Source organism: Lissotriton helveticus, chromosome 2_2, assembly GCF_964261635.1.
Source record: "Lissotriton helveticus chromosome 2_2, aLisHel1.1, whole genome shotgun sequence".
In the NCBI taxonomy this organism is placed as follows: Eukaryota; Metazoa; Chordata; class Amphibia; order Caudata; family Salamandridae; genus Lissotriton; species Lissotriton helveticus.
In genome coordinates, this window is record NC_136060.1 from 373634592 (window position 1) to 373651245 (window position 16654).

The 16654-nt window shown below is 42.8% G+C and overlaps 1 protein-coding gene across 1 annotated transcript in view; it reads right to left on the reverse strand.

Annotated features, from left to right (window-relative positions):
* GRK4 (G protein-coupled receptor kinase 4) overlaps positions 1–16654 on the reverse strand; it is a 384904-nt gene that overhangs the window by 144244 nt on the left and 224006 nt on the right. The window contains exon 5 of the mRNA XM_078678547.1: positions 8458–8558. Within this exon, the coding sequence (XP_078534673.1) occupies positions 8458–8558 (101 nt within the window). The remainder of the gene's footprint in view (positions 1–8457; positions 8559–16654) is intronic.

The following is a 16654-nucleotide window of genomic DNA, read 5'->3' on the forward strand; positions in this document are numbered from 1 at the left end:
CATCATGAAAGTACAAAACTGCTCCTGGTTCTCATACAATGTAGAATAACCAATCTGTAGTTGTAGAATGCATATGGTTTAAACAAGAGCTGATTACATGGGTATTAGGTATGAAAGCGTTTACAAACCCATCAAAATGGGTGCAACCACAAGAAAATCTCAATTTTTCATGTTAACTAACAACATACATTAATATCAGAGTAACTTAATGCAACAACATAATACTGTTCCTTGTATATAGTAAGCTGGGGCAGACTGTATTCTGAAGCACTATTGTCTGTTTTCTCCCAGTGTACATCATGTAATTAAACACAATAGGCAGACATGATCAGAAACACTTAATACTGCTCACATTATTTAACTGCTAAGAGAACATTACTATTTATTTATCCCAATGCATATATACAACTGCTCTCTCATGTGCACAACATGGAACCAACGCCAAAATGTTGGAAGCAGGTTGACATCTCAGCATCAAATCCCTTAGTCATGCAACCTTCCTTCAGAAAGCCACAGAACATCTCCACTGGCCATCTTAGCCACAACACACCCCATCCTCCTCACACAAACATAGGGCACCAAAACCTTATAGCTGGCAAAGGGTAACAGCCATAACTGCATCATCATATGTCTCACTCACAGAGCAATCATAAGATACTAGCTAAACCGCACCACACCCAGAAACAACTCTGGCTACACAATTGATAAAAACGTAATTTGTCAACACTCACATTTCTCACCAGGAAATGAATAACGTTCAACCTTGTGATAAGAACAAGAGCACAACTGCAATGGCACTCACACGACCCGAGTGAGACATTGCAAGGGGCGTCTACCTTCACGGAGAGACACTCACATGGTGCTACATCACAACCACTGCTTAACACCCCCATGCCCACGACCCTGACACCCTGCCCACAACAGGCCACCGATGACCCCTTTCCCCCTCCCCCCCCGAGAGAGACTCACACCCCATAAAACCCCCACCGCACGGCAAAACTGGTCACAAACTCTAAGACAGCGCTCCACTGCCATCCATTGACATTCATTATGCCGTACTCACTTCTTAATATCCTCTTATTAGTTTCACATTCACACATTTTTCCCCTTTTTGTTCATACCCCCCCATTATTCCATGTTGGTTAAACGGATATTTTCCTATCTTCATTTTTCTACATTTGATCCCAAGCGGCCTCTATTCTGACACTCCTTGTTGAGGCATCTTGACATCCCCAACAGGGACAGATTCGCTATACTCTGGCATTTATTGAATCAATTGTCGGACACTATCCGACAATTGATACCTCTGCATCACTAATTCACTAGATAGCGAGCCACATGTGGACGGATGGGGAAGTTCAGGGACGGGGGCGTTACAGCGCGATCATGCCACCTTGCGCCACCTCTCATCCTTCAACTCTAGACCGAGATGTTAGTAATACAGAGCAACATCACATGATATGCCTTACACACTACCCAAGATTACACTCCGTCACTTACATCGAGATACAAAGTGTGGTGGGAAAGTAAATCGGATATGATTTAATGTAACCCTGTAATGTGATTATGCTGCTGAACAAACTGAATTATTATTTTTTTTTCTTCATTTACAATATGCATAATTGTAAGTTGTTTCTAATTGTTGAACAAAACGAATAAAATACATACAAACAAAAAAAACTTGTGATAACTTTTTTTTTACAAAGTCCCAAGAAACACTCAAACAGTACAATATTACTAAATATATTACCCTCTTCATTCTGATTTTCACTTCACTGACACAAATAAAAACTACAATTCCCAAGATAACAGTGGAAGAGAAATCAAAGAACCTTGTGGAGGGCTCTCAAATCTGGAGCCATTAAGAATACAGAAGTGGTGAATATGAGCTTTTTAAATACCAATAACACTACATCGTTAGCAATAAAAATCGATCACAGAAATGATACCATCATCACATGTTATATCTTGTCATGAGTGATAACATTTTAAACGAACAGAGAACTTTTAAAAAGACAATGGCAGAGGGATTCGGTGGAGACCAAAAACTAGAGGGTATATTTTGACTTTGTATTTAAGAAATAGCTGCCCTAATAATTTTGCTCTAGTATCGAGCAGGACACACAAATAAGACATGGTAAATATCCTGTGTAGTCAAATGACAAATTGAAGAAACATTCATTCCCAATGCCCGTGAACTGGTTTGAGGGGTAAACCTTCTGTTCTCAGTACAAAAATAAACATGTTCTTGTAAAAACATTAAATATAGTGTGGGCTTACCAGTAACACTGAATTAACTAAAGGTTTATACGATTTTAAATTAAGACCGTCTTGAAAGTCCAGACTACATCTAACATGTAAAGTTTGATCTTTGAAATTGTTTTTATTTGGTTAACCGATTTCCAATCTTCTATTTCTTTCAAGGGAATAGATAAGATTTTTTGTGCTGCTTCAAAGTTAGAAAAAAACAACCTTTGCTCAGTTCAAGCTTTACTAATTCTAATTAGAACATTGGAATGTTGGGAGCTCCTTTGAAAACAATGGAGTGTTCCGGGCTTATAATGGCTGGTATAAGCCTGGAGCTCCAACATTCCAATGTTTCTTTGTTCACAGCTCTGGCTGTAAACAAAGGCTTCAAGGACCCTGAGGGGATTCCAATCCCCTCAAGGTCCCATAAGGCTTTGTTCTTTTTTGTTAGAACATTCTGCCTTCTAGTGGCAGAATATTCTAATAGCCTTATTGCCCTTCGTAGCTGGGCTATACCGGCTATTAAAGTCCCTCTCCCTTGTTAAAGGCCCTCGCCGCTGGAGAGGGCCTTTAATTGCCGGTATAGCCCTCTATGGCGGGCTATAAGGCTATAGTGAATAATACATAATACCCATGTCACTTTAATGGGAGTATTAAGTGCAATAACATTAGACACTTTTAGCACATGTCACTTTAGTGGAATAAGTTATTTCAGAGGAATAAGTGCAATAACTTAATACATGAAATCCAGGAGATTAACACATAACGTGTCATATAGTATACATAGTGCAGTAAAGGATATTAAGCACTTTATTTCACTCCGAATATAGAATAGCGTTAGCAACTTTAATAGAACAAGTGGAATAGCATAGAACACTTCTAAGGGATAGTGCAATAATGGTAATAGGAGGTCAATTGATAGTACACAGAACATAGAGTACCTCAATCTAAACATATTAATGTAACGTACATGTCACTTTAGTTGACTATATAGAACAAATTCATTAAGTAAGGGAAAATAAAATGATATAATGAAAGGCAAAAAATTATTTACAGCACAAGGTATTTATTGAGCAGGTCACCCTGAGTGGAGCAAGGGGATCAGGGAATTGTAAATTAAACAAATAAAATGGTATATATTAAATGTAAGAATGTAACATAATGAATTGAAAAATGCAAAAAAATGTTTTTTAATTCTATGACATATTAAAACATGTGGATTGTGGCGGCACAAAGCAGCTAGCCTGAAAAAGGAGTCTCTGCTCTAGTATTCCCCCGCTCACTTTGCCACTGGATTCAAGCTAGCTGGGCTGATGAGGGGTGTTAGCCTGAAACCGGTCCCAGGATGCTTGTTTCCGGTTCAGGGACACCTGGCTTGGCAGTTCGGGCTGGACTGTGCCCATGAAGCACAGGGTCAAGACTCATTTATATGTAGCTGGGTCTGAACTGAGGTGGCGAAGTGAGCTAAAGAACGACGATGGATTCAACCCAGATCGGTGACTGGGGGTGAGTGTCTGATAAGTTTCAGTGCTCCCTCCAACATCTCCTTTTGTTTGCTCTAAGTTGGCAGGGTATGCCCAGACGTGGGACCCTTGTTCACTTTGCTACAGAATTTCAGCTAGCCTGGCTGATGAGGGGGTGTTACCCCGAAACCGGTCCCAGGATGCTCGTTCCAAGGTAGGGAAGACCTAGCTTGGCAGTTAGGGCTGGACTGTTCCCGTGAGGCACAGGGTCAAGACTAATTTGCATATGGCTGGGTCTGAACTGAGGTAGCGAAGTGAGCTAAAGAACGATAATGTATTCAACCAAGATGTATGTATGTATGTATGTAGGTGTACTTGTAAAGCGCGATCCTGTCACCCAAAGGGCATCCTGGCGCTTGAACTTCGGTCAACAACACTTTTCACTGCTCAGACATTTCTAGGAAAGAGGTGCGTTTTTAAAGCTTTCCTGAACGGAAAGTAATCCCTGTGGCTTCTCAAAGAGAGTGGCAGGGAGTTCCAAAGTTTGGCCGCTGCAACATTAAATGAGCGGCCACCCATTCTGACTCTCTGAAACCTCGGGACCACAAGCAGTTGTGCCGAAGAAGAGCGGAGGGGCCGCAAGGCAGAGTACCAGGCAAACATATTCTGCAAAAGCACTGGACCCTGTCGATGTACCGCCTTAAACACCAGGCACGCCGCCTTATACACTACACGCATGTGCACCGGTAGCCAGTGTAGATCTCTTAAAGCTAGAGTAGAAGAGCTAAAGTTAGGGCGAGAAAGAGCCAACTTGGCGGCCATATTCTGCACCCGTTGTAACTTCCCCAGCAGATTTTTTGGAGGCTCCAGAAGTAGCGCATTAAAATAGTCTAAACGACTTAGTATGGTCCCGCGGACTACTTCCGGCCTGGCCTGAGCGGGGAGAAGGGGCAGAACTTTGCGCAGCATGCGTAACAGCATCATGCACGTAGAGATGGTTTTGTTAACGTGCATATCAAGCTGTAGATTTGGGCCGAAGATCACCCCCAAGTAACGAGCTGACTCCGCCGCCGACACTGGCTCGGGAAAAGTCGCAGGCCAAAAGTTATCTGGGAGTACCCGCGGGATCCGGTCCATGGAGCAGTGGAGCACCTCCGTCTTTGTGCTGTTAAATTGAAGGGAATTGGCCCGCAGCCAGTCCGCTGTGGCTGCCATACAGCAGTGGAAAGTCTCCAACGGGACCGCATTATTTCCTTCCAGAGAGAAAACCAGCTGGGTGTCATCAGCGTAATTAAAAGCCGAGACACCAAAAGATTTTATAAGCTGGACCAGAGGGCGAAGGTACAAATTAAAAAGTATAGGGCTGATGGCCGAGCCCTGTGGGACCCCCTGCCCTACTTTCCGTGGCTCCGATCGAAATGGAGGTAGCGAGACCAACTGCTGCCGGTTGCTAAGATAGGATACCAGCCAGTCTCTTGCTCCCTCTGTGGCCCCGCACTCCTCAAGCCTCCCGATGAGGGTCCGATGGCAAACCGCGTCGAACGCGGCCGACATGTCGAGCAGCACTAAGAAGGCTGCCCGACCACTGTCGACACGCGAACGAAGATTGTCCAGTACGGTTACCAGTGCGGATTCCGTCCCGTGCCCAGGACGGAAGCCAAACTGTGACTCATCGAACCATCCGATTTCCTCCAGGAAGCCTGAGAGTGAACGGGTCACCCATTTTTCCACGATCTTAATAGGAAAAGGGAGCAAGGAAATTGGTCTGTAATTGGAAAGACAGGCAGGATCCAGCATTGGTTTCTTAAGCAGAGGAGACACCACTGCTAACTTCCAGCACTCGGGAACACTAGCCGCCAGATCTAAGGACTGGAGGCAGATGGAATATAAAGGCTAGAAAAGTTCCGCCTGAAATGCCTTCCAGAATTTGGGAGGCAGTGGATCGAGCGGAGAACCCGATGATACCGTGTGTGCCATGCTGCAAAATTCCTCAAAGGAAGGGCTAGGAAAGGATCTTAGTTGGGGTCGACTGGAAGAAATGTCTGGAGCTCCCAAACTAAGAACCAGGGCACTCGGCTGGGGTCGACTGGATGACCCGTCCGGAGCTCCCAGACCAGGGCCAGGGACAACCGGCCGGGGTCGACTGGACGGGCTAGCCGGAGCTCCCAAGCCGAGAGCACCCAAGCTAAGAGCTGGATCACTCGACTGGGGTCGACTGGGTAACCCGTCCGGAGCTCCCAGACCAGGGCCAGAGACAACCAGCCAGGGTCGACTGGACGGGCTAACCGGAGCTCCCAGGCCGAGAGCAGGAGGCAAAGAGTTTTTTAAGCCATCTAAGATTTTAGCAGTTTTTTCCTCAAAGGCACCCGCCAGGGAGTCACACAGGGCCTGTGACGCAACGACCATGTTGGCCACGCACACGGGATGGGACAAGTCCCTGACGATTTTGAACAGGGCTTGAGACTTATTAGGCACCTGGTTCAGAGTGGTTTCCAGAAAAGCCCTTTAGCCAACTTAATCTGCGCCTTGTAGCCCTGCAGTGCCAGCCTGAACGAGGCCCTTGCTGAGGTCGAGTACTGCTTCCTCCAAGCTCTCTCAGCGCGTTTGCAGCTCAATTTCAGCTGCCGCCGCTCCTCCGTATACCAGGGGCAAGCCCGGTTCAGTCTACCTCGAGACTTACGAAGGGGCGCAACCTTGTCTAGCGTGTTAGTAATAGACCGGCACAAAGTAAGATAACTTTCCTCCACCGAGTTACTCAAGCAGAAGTTATCTGGTAGTAGAGAAAGCGACGAAGATGAGCTTAATAGCCGGGACCAAGGTCTGCCCAGTTTAGCCTGTCCGACACCAACTTCCCCCGAAAGATGAACCCCTATGCGGAGGGAGAAGGCAACCAGTGAGTGGTCAGTCCAGTATTGACATAGGATGTCATTGACCACTACTAATTGTGCGTCAGCGAAGACCAGATCCAAGGCATGACCCCTCCTGTGAGTCGCTGATCGGACCAGTTGCTGCAGCTGAATGTCGTCAAGAGCTTGGCAGAGTGTCGTAAACGCACCATACAGCGGACCACCCTGCCATAGGTTGAAGTCCCCTAGGACCAGCAGCTTAGAGTGGGTATTAGACAGGTCAAATATCAGGTCGATGAAATCTGATAGGGAGGATACAGAGCCCGGCGGACGATAACACAGCACGCCTGTAAGCAGTGTTCCCTCAAGGTCTTTAATAGAGAATCCCATCAGCTCAAAGCCCGGGACCTCCCCAATTTTAAATTGGAGGAGCCCCAACGTTTCTCTGTAAATGACACCAATTCCACCGCCTCTGTTCTTCAGCCGAGGAGTATGAATGATTTTGAAGCCTGGGGGGCAGGCCAGGCCCAATTCAACCAGGCAGTCCTCGCGAGTCCAGGTTTCAGTTAAGAATAAAACCTCCAGTCCCGAGGACTCAATAAGGAAGGCAATCTCTGTGTGGTGCTTGCAAAGCGACCGAACGTTAAGCAGTCCGCAAGACAGAGAGCGAGGCAAAGGTAAAGCAGTGGCCTTCTGAGTCGAGGACGCCTGGCTCGATCGCAGTTCCAACAGGGCAGCCCGAGAGTATACTAAGCGAGGGGAGTGCGGATGGCCAGAGGAAGCGGCCCGATGCGCGCCCGTAGCGCGAACGGGCGCAAACGGGCTTACCTCTGGCGCACCTCCGGTGCGCCTACGTCACGCCCGCTGCGCGTGACCGCTGCGCGCTTGGTCAGCCATTCTTTTATGGTATTAGACCGAGCGGATCTGTGACTCGGGGTGAGTGTCTGAACAGTTCCAGTGCTCTGTCCATCATTTCCTTGTGTTTGCTTTGTTCAGTCTAAGTTGGCAGGGTATGCCCAGGCATGGGTCCCTTGCTCACTTTGCTACTGGATTCAAGCTAGCCTGGCTGATGAGGGGAATTATACCGAAACCGATCCCAGGATGCTTGTTTTCAGTTCAGGGACGACCTGGCTTGGCAGTTCGGGCTGGGCTGTTCCCATGACATGCAAAATCTTGCGGAATTCTATTAGTTAGAATATATCAAATTAAAAAAAGACAATAAAGGGTGAAACAATATTCTTATGTCCCGCCGTAATATGTCATGGAAGGTGATGACATTTGATGTGAATATACTTATATGTATAGTTTGTTTACATACATATGCATATAATGTTAAGATTAGGAGATTTTAATCATTAGAAGAGGACCTTACCTGTGAACCTAAAACCATCAAAATAAAGGTACAAAGCATTACCTGGCATTTAATGACTTCCAATGTAACTGTCAATGTATGGCCAGCGCTGTAACACCTCCATACCGTGAGGAAGAGTTCATACAGCAGGGTGCAGTAAGCGTGTCAATTTGTTGCTAATGCTATTCTCCGAATATAGAATAGCATTAGCAACTTTAATAGAACAAGTGGAATAGCATAAGACACTTCTATGGGATAGTGCAATAATGGTAATAGGAGGTCACTTGATAGTACACAGAACATAGAGTACCTCAATCTAAACATAGGAATGTAATGTACATGTCACTTTAGTGGACTATATAGAACAAATTCATTAAGTAAGGGAAAATAAAATGATATAATGAAAGGAAAAAAATTATTTACAGCACAAGGTATTTATTGAGCAGGTCACTGTGAGTGGAGTAAGGGGATCAGGGAATTGTAAATTAAACAAATAAAATGGTATATATTAAATGTTTCCTTTATTTTGTAGTATATATCTCTCACATACCTCGTGCACTCTTTAAAAAGTTCCTTGCAAGGGGTCTGCTCCAATCGCTCTTTACATTCTTTCACTGTATCCTGAGGTAATTCCGGTAAATGGGCGGCACACTTAAAAAGAAAGAAAAATTAATAATTGGAGCAACAAATTAGAAAGTCGCTATTTTAGAAAGGTTAAACAATATCCATGTATTAAGAAATATATAGTAAAAAGCAGAGCTGGGCCAGCGGCATGATTTATTTGGCTGGAGATGAGCACACCTCGATGTGGGCTTGAAAAACAATTAGCACCACCCTAGGGATTGCAACTCACAAAGGGGACGAAAATGAACAGGCGCAGGGTCCAATGTTAATACTTTTTAAACCTCACGGTTATGCGTGCTTGCCACTCTACAACACAGGAAGCTGTGATTGAAAGGACAGTCAACATAACCAGGAAGAAACAAACAACCAGTCAGACTTGGCAAAAAGAATAACATATGGTAGTTAATATGTTTCCAGCAACAACAAAAAGAGAACTGTCATCTAGTAACAACAGAAAATAATTGCATACCTTACTATTAAAAAAAGCACACGATGATTGACAAGATCTGGCCTTGCTAGAATTCAGGTACCCTACAATTAATTTCCAAGGCCCCACGTAAACCCTTCAATGATGTGAAAAGAATTACGCATTACAAGGAGTACATCTTCAGAGTCCATAAATGTATCCTCCATAAAACTCAACAGTCTAGGCTCTTAAAAACATACAAGGCAAAGACATTTTCTAAAGAAGAGAGAAGAAAATGTCGCTCAAAATATAGGGGTGACTTGAGATTTTGCTTTTTCTGCTGTTTTGCTGAGGTCATTCACGTTTGAACATTTATTGATTTAGGGAGTTCTGTATCACACCAGATGTAACACCCCATTACCACCTCCCATTGTTTGAGTGGCAGCGGCGAGAACTAATAGAGTACCAGAATGCACTTGAGCCTCAGAAGGTAAAGAATAACTCCTACCCAGTCCATTGGTCATGCAACTAGCAGCTCGAGGGCAAAGGTTTTAACCTTCTACAAGACAGAATTCAGAGGATTAGTACCTATTCAGTCTTTTATTGCACTAAAGTATGTTTTTCCTGGTACATACCATCCATAGAGGGTTCTAGGGCACCGACCCCCCACAATCACATCTCATTCGAACTCGGAGGCAGGCTGTGATTGCATGCTTCGACACCAAGGACCGGATGTATGACATTACAACGCATGCTTTTACAACGCATGCCATTACGACGCAACTTTTACAACGCAAGTCGTTACAACGACTTGCGTTGGGGGGCGCTGGATAGTCAATAGTTTAACTTACTATTCCAACTCCAGTCCCCGTGGATAGTAGGGAAGGTGTTGGATAGTAATTAAACTATTCCCTATCCTAGAGCGCCCTCCAGCGCAAGTCATTGTAATGACTTGCGTTGTAATAGTTGCGTCGTAATGGTAGTGCGTTGTAAAAGTTGTGTTGTAAAGAATGTTTCCCCCAAGGGCCCGCAGCTAAATGGGAAGCTAGTAAAATTCCTGTTATTAGTAGATTCTAAGCAAGGAAAAGCTGCACCCCGTGCAAACGCAAATAATACGTAAGGAAATTTTACCTTACGTAATTGGAATCCTTGAGCATAGTCATTGGAACCTCTTCAGAAGAAGCCGAACAAGGGCGCTTTTTACACTAGAGACTTTTTAGTTTTTAGACACACATTTCACCTGTTTTAATATATATGAATTTTATTAACATGTATTTTTGTAATGATTTTAATCAATCAAAGACATTAAAAAAATTACTAACTTATTTACATCTCACTCGCACCTCATTGCTAAAATATTACAGCTTTTACATGAAAACAAACAGTCTTATCCGTCATTTGTTTACACGTAAACAGCTGTAATGTCACCTTGCGGCTGAAAATGGGTGCACAAGCTGTATTGCATGTGTGAGGTGGGAGCTGTTACAGCCCATCCTCACACATACACAATGCATATCTGGCAGTGCAGTATGTCAGGGAATGGTTATTTGGGGCCTGTCAGTCAGGCACCCTTATGCTCCATCAGGAGCCATGATAAAGGGAAAGAGGCACAGCCTACCGTCCTATCTGAGCTTCTGATTGGGCATACGTTTGTGAACCTCGCTTGTTCGTTGTGGAAGTTGTGAATTGACTTACAGAGGAAAGTGTATATTGAACTGAATAACATGAAAGAACTGAACCGGAAATAAAATGATGCATTGGCTACTCCACAAATTGTGGCTATTTTTTTTTTTCACAACCAATGAATTGTGGCTATTTTTAATAATAAAAGTGCATGGTAATTATGGCCCAAGTTTGTGAGTGTGTTTTTCTGTCGTAATGAGTGGATGAGTGCCTAGGCGAGTCAGCGAATGCCTGGACTGAGGGCGTTTCATGTGCTGAGCCCAGATGAAGAGATGTACAAATAGCATTCCAGGGCAGATGAGCAAGGGTAGAGTGTCAGTACATCTTCATATTCAGTTTAAGCGATTTCTGACATCATATTTTAAATCTTTGTCCTTAATTCGTGGACGATGAGATAAAAGCATTGGTGACAGATAAAAGGTACATTTTATTTTTGGCAGATTCAGAAAGAGCGAACCTTGCCCAAGAACATAAGACACAGACTATGTTACATTTTTCATCACAGGGAGATTTGCCGGGATTCAAAACTGCGTCTCATTGTTGCATGGACGGCAGCTGTAGCCACTTTATACATGAAGCAACATTATAGTTTATTGAATCAAATGGAAGATATTTTTGTACAGTGCACATCCTGAACTCATATATTTGATGGTGCTCTCATGTAATAATGGAAGAAAAGGAGGCTATCTGAAGCCACACTATACTTAACCACGCATGCTTTACAACGCATGGGTGGGTACCACGTATAGCCTTTACCACGCATTACTTTACTACGAAATACATAGTAGAGGAATGTATGTTAAAGGTAGAATTAAAAAAGGGGGCTGGGGGAGCTGGGAGGGCTTGGGGGGTCTCCCCCCCAAAAGAAATAGTGGGTTTAAAAAAAGAAAGAAAACTCTTACCTTAAAGACGCTCTTCTGTGCCTCTTGTCCTTCGTGAAATGAGCCCCCCTAATGACTTAATAGCGTATATGCGCCTACGTACTGCCTTTTCAATTTTTTTTTAAAAGGACCACTTAACTCTGAAGAAGGAGAAGTCCGTCCACAGAAAAATAAGGAAAACTGAGTATTTTTTTTTATTATACTAACTTTTATTGATTTTAGGGAACATGTAAGGAATTGGGGCAGGGATCGGAGAAAGCATTTACCATGAAAACGCATTATCATGCATAGTTATACAATGAAAATCGTTGTAAAGGTATGAGTGGTAAAGGCATTTTCGTGGTAAAGCATATTCGTGGTAATGGCATTCGCATTGTAACGCATGCGTGGAAAAGGCATGTGTTGCAACTGAATGCGTTGTAACGTCATACAACCCCACAATCTGGTCAGGTTAGGAAGCCAGAACTGTTCCCATGTTTTCTAGTTTTAACATTGTGCAATTCAGCTATTAGATGGGTGCGAATGATTAAAATAGGCTTTATTGTATTCGTTTTCTTTGTTAAAAGCTTCACACAGTATTAGATGGGCATATATTTAAAGACTAGTAAAATTCACCAGTCATAGTTATCTCAAGTAACTATACCTCATGCCCTAAAGTAACTATATCACGTGCCCTCGCCACCCACCGCAAATTACTTTCCATATTACATCACTCTTGACATGCTGTATGACATTATTGATAATATGACAGCAACATTTTGAAATGACATAATTGATTACAACATTGGGCATGGCGGGGCGCAAGTTATCATTACTTCAGGGCACAAGTTATAGTTACTTGAGAAAACTATAGCTGGTGAATTTCAATGGTTTTGTTCGTTTAAATCGGTATGTTTTAACTGACATTTTCACCTAAATACAACATATTTTTAAACTTTGGTTTTTACAGTGAATATATATATATGCCTCCACATTTAGACTCCGTTGTTCGGAGCTCCGTGGCCCCAAATTTCCGGGTGGTGCATCTCCCGCGGCTGGGAGGCCGCGTATAAATCAAAGCTCCAAGGTTCCCACCTGTTGGAGACGCACTCTGACATCCACTGCAGCAACCTTCATGAGGTAAAATATATAAATATATGTATATGTGTATATATATCTATTTTCATGCATAATTGTATGCTAGTTTAATTCTCTGCATGAGTGTGCGGTATAATGCTGTTATGCAACGGACTAGTCTTCAAAATCCAATGAAAGAGATGTGAAAAAGTGTTAGTCGTGAAAGCTTAGATGTGTTTCCTTAAGCACTGTAAACCCGACTTCCAATTATTATTAATTAGCCACTTTCACTTCTTGTGCTAACAAAACCATCAAGCAAGGGGCGTTAATCAGACCCCCAAGCTATTTCAGATCATAAACAAATACACCTGGAAAAAATCTGGAACACACAATTCCGTCCTATAAAAAATATGTTTACATTCCAATGCCATAAATTACTCCAAGCCCACCACACACAAAAGAGAGACACAGGACTTCTCTACCACCACTCAAAGAGCACATTGCAGCCACAGTGAGCTTTGTTAAACATGTCACTGACACTTGGCACCCTGGACCCCTCCTTCCTAATGCACAGCCTATTCAGAAAGGCACATGCAGATGGGAAAACCATCAAATGGTTAAACTCTTTCCTCTCCCCACTAATGATTTCTGGGATTATGATTGATAAATTAGGAGCCTGTATCCAATTCCTCATAGTGTGTCCAGACACAAAGGGCTCCCACAGGCCCTGCCTTGGGATCTTGCTGCAGGCTTGAAGTGCTGTTGTATTTAATCACTGCCTGGCGCAGGGGCACATAGCTCGGTAGCATCTCCTCTCAGACCATTAGCACCCTTCCCCGACTGACAATCCAGGCCCGAGTGTGTCTTTTAATTTACTTTGGGTATTGATTGGTGGACATTAATGGCAGAGATCATCGGAAGGCAGGAATACAAATGTTGTGGTCAAGGCATGCCAGGAAAGACAAGCATCTCCTCTGCCTGCTCTGACTCAACGCACTAATGCTATGCATTTTGTTTTATATTTTCTTGGAACCAAGGCTACTGAGAACAATATACGTCTGACTTAATGAATCTTTAAGAGAAAAATATGAGTCTAGGAGCTTTGAAATTAATTCCAAAAGGAAGGAAGGCAGACTAAAATTAAAATTGCAGCCAGGCACACGATAAAAACAAATAACGTGGACGCTATGTATTAGCGAAACCTATGCCCTTGATCTAGAAGCAGAGAGTGAATAAGAAAAATATACTCCATATACATTATTATTATTTTTTATTATGTATTTATTTATTGGGTCCAGAAGCTCTATATCAACTCCAGGATTCCTATGGGCTGCACATTGTCCCTGTCATCATCAACCTCTACATGAAGCCCTTTGGAACTCAACTCACCAACTCACATTTGCCAATACACCTAAGATACACAACACTACTCCTCTATTCTGAACATCCTGTGCCTCAAATGCTACCTCTTCTCATCCAGACCTGGATGTCCAGCACCCAACAAGAATTACTGCTACTGGTCAAGATCAGCAAACAACAACTCGTGTAAATCTGTCTCAACAACAGGAACGGCACCGACTGGAACCACAACTTCTACTCCAAGCCGAGGCACTTGGATTCACTTTGGGTACCAAGTTCACCCTCAATGAATACGTCACCAAGAAAATCAACAAGGATCGTTACAAGATTTCACTACAAAAAAATAAACAGTTCTCAACAGAACGCCACCTGAGAACTGCTATTCAAGTTCTTTTCCCCCCACATCTGGATAGTGGCAAGGCTACTGCCTTCCAGCCTGCATGCTACTCTCTCCCCCCATGAGGGCATACGTCACGCAACATACCTCCTTAAGGAGAACTTGATGCATTTTCAGAGGTTTCCCTTGCCCACCAGCACCCTCTTCAAAACCAGCCACATCATCTACAAAAAACATCAGACTCAGCAGTCCCACATATGTGGCTGACAAACTCACCATCTTCAGTTGCTCTCACCCCATCCTCAGCCAGGAAACTACCAGACTGGAGACAAAAAAAGAAAACAATGATCTGGAACAACGTCCATGTATCACTCGGGATTGACTGGGACCTACTACAATTTAGGAATGAGAAGACACACCTCTTTAAAGTACACTACATCACAGCCCATTGCAAAGTTCCACTTTCAGAATCAGCTACCCTTTTAAGTGCTTGCTGGTGGTATTTTGGCCTCCTACCTTTTTACATCATCCTGTTGCCTTACGCCAATGCTTGTGCTATATAAATGTCACGTACATCTGTGAACATACGAAATGCGCCTAAAGAGTCTTTTTAAGTCTCTGTATGTTCAATGTTTTTTTTTACTATAGAATAACTTTTCAATCTCTGAATATCAAGTTAAATGACATTATTTAATTAGAAAAGCAAATAATAAACATTATAACAGGACAAAAAAATGAGCTGAGTCAAGTCAACATGAAAAGAGATCCTAATAGTTACTGAAATTGTCTACTTTGCTTTTATGCAGAACCATGTGGATGGGACTAAAAGGAGTGCAAAATCGACTTTCATGCTAATAACTTTAAGTGAATATGCATGGCATCTTGGAGGCAGTTAGCATGTTGAATCTAGTGCAGGAATCTCGAGTTTCTTGCAGATTGCACAAAGGGCGGGAAAGGGGCAAAGTTAAATGTGAGGGGTCCAAAATAATTTATTTGCTAATAATATTAGCACAGTTTTATGGATCTACACAACACTTGGTAATCACCATGTTTCGCTTACTTGAGATACTAAAAGGACCCCTAAATAACAACATGTGAAAAACTGTAGGCTGTATACCGAACAGAGATGGGTGGAGGGCTTGGCCAACCCCTGCTGCAGTCTATTACAGAATCCAATCTCTGCTGTGCATGGCGTAAGACTGTGCACAGTGGGGGTAGGCCTTAAATAGGAGATTAGTGCATGGAACAGTTGCAAGTACCAGATGATCACAAATCCCAAAAAGTCACTGAAAAACAATAGTTAAATCACATTTATGTTAAAAAAGCGAAAAGTAAAAACCTCTGAAATTTGGCAGTTATATTTAGGTGAACTAACCAGAACCCGTGACCCTGTCATGCACTGGTTATGACCTCACATATGAAATTAGTCATGAAATGATAAATGACATCACTAATGATATCACTGATGAAGTCTCAAATTATATCACTGATGACATAGATGCGTCCAGATTATTTCACATCCTTTTACTTCTAACAATAAGATGCACACAATCACTGATCATTCTATTGACTCTCTCTGCTAATCCGTATGTGTGGTGACAACCTAATCCTTTTGTTGATGTTCAATTGCACACCTTTTCTAGAAAAGCCTCATTTAATTTGAGCAAGCCACTCGCCATTACTCATGAACAAAAGACTGATCATCTTCAAATGCTCTCTTCAAAAAGTGAATCTCACTGTCTAGTTTTACTACCACCCAATGAAAATGTTAATTCACAATTACTAATAAAAAACTTAATCCTAACTCCCAAGATATTCAAAAGACCAATGACGCCCAATGGTAACCTCTGCTTTGTAGTAAAGGCAATTTACTGACAAATTACAGTTCTCACTGTATCACACCAGGGCCATGACACACACTTCGTAAGAGCGCTTTTCATCATCCTATCCATGCTTGACTATCAGGAGGCACACCATATCCTAATGGGTGCCTTCTGAATCAATCGACTTAGAACTTCTCATTGACCTCCATTTCACCACTGATATTTCATGCTCCACATTCCAAAACATCCTTAAGACCCTGATTTCTGGGACTCCCATCTGTTAGCAAACACATCAATTCTTACACAACGGCCATTAGCACATACTTGAAACTTCAGAAGTATAACTCTATTGTCTACTAATGACGTATCTTCAATTTAGCTATTTACTAACACTCTGAAAGGTCAGCAATTTGCTGTCACACTGTGTACACCCAATATGTACTCAACAAAACAACTTAATTTTCGGACCCTCTCAAATACATCTCACAATCAGAGGATTGGCCCCTTTAGTCATAAAAACACATACCAATAACTTTTGAAAATTCTTTCAAATGAATAGCACTGCATCAGACAGGAGC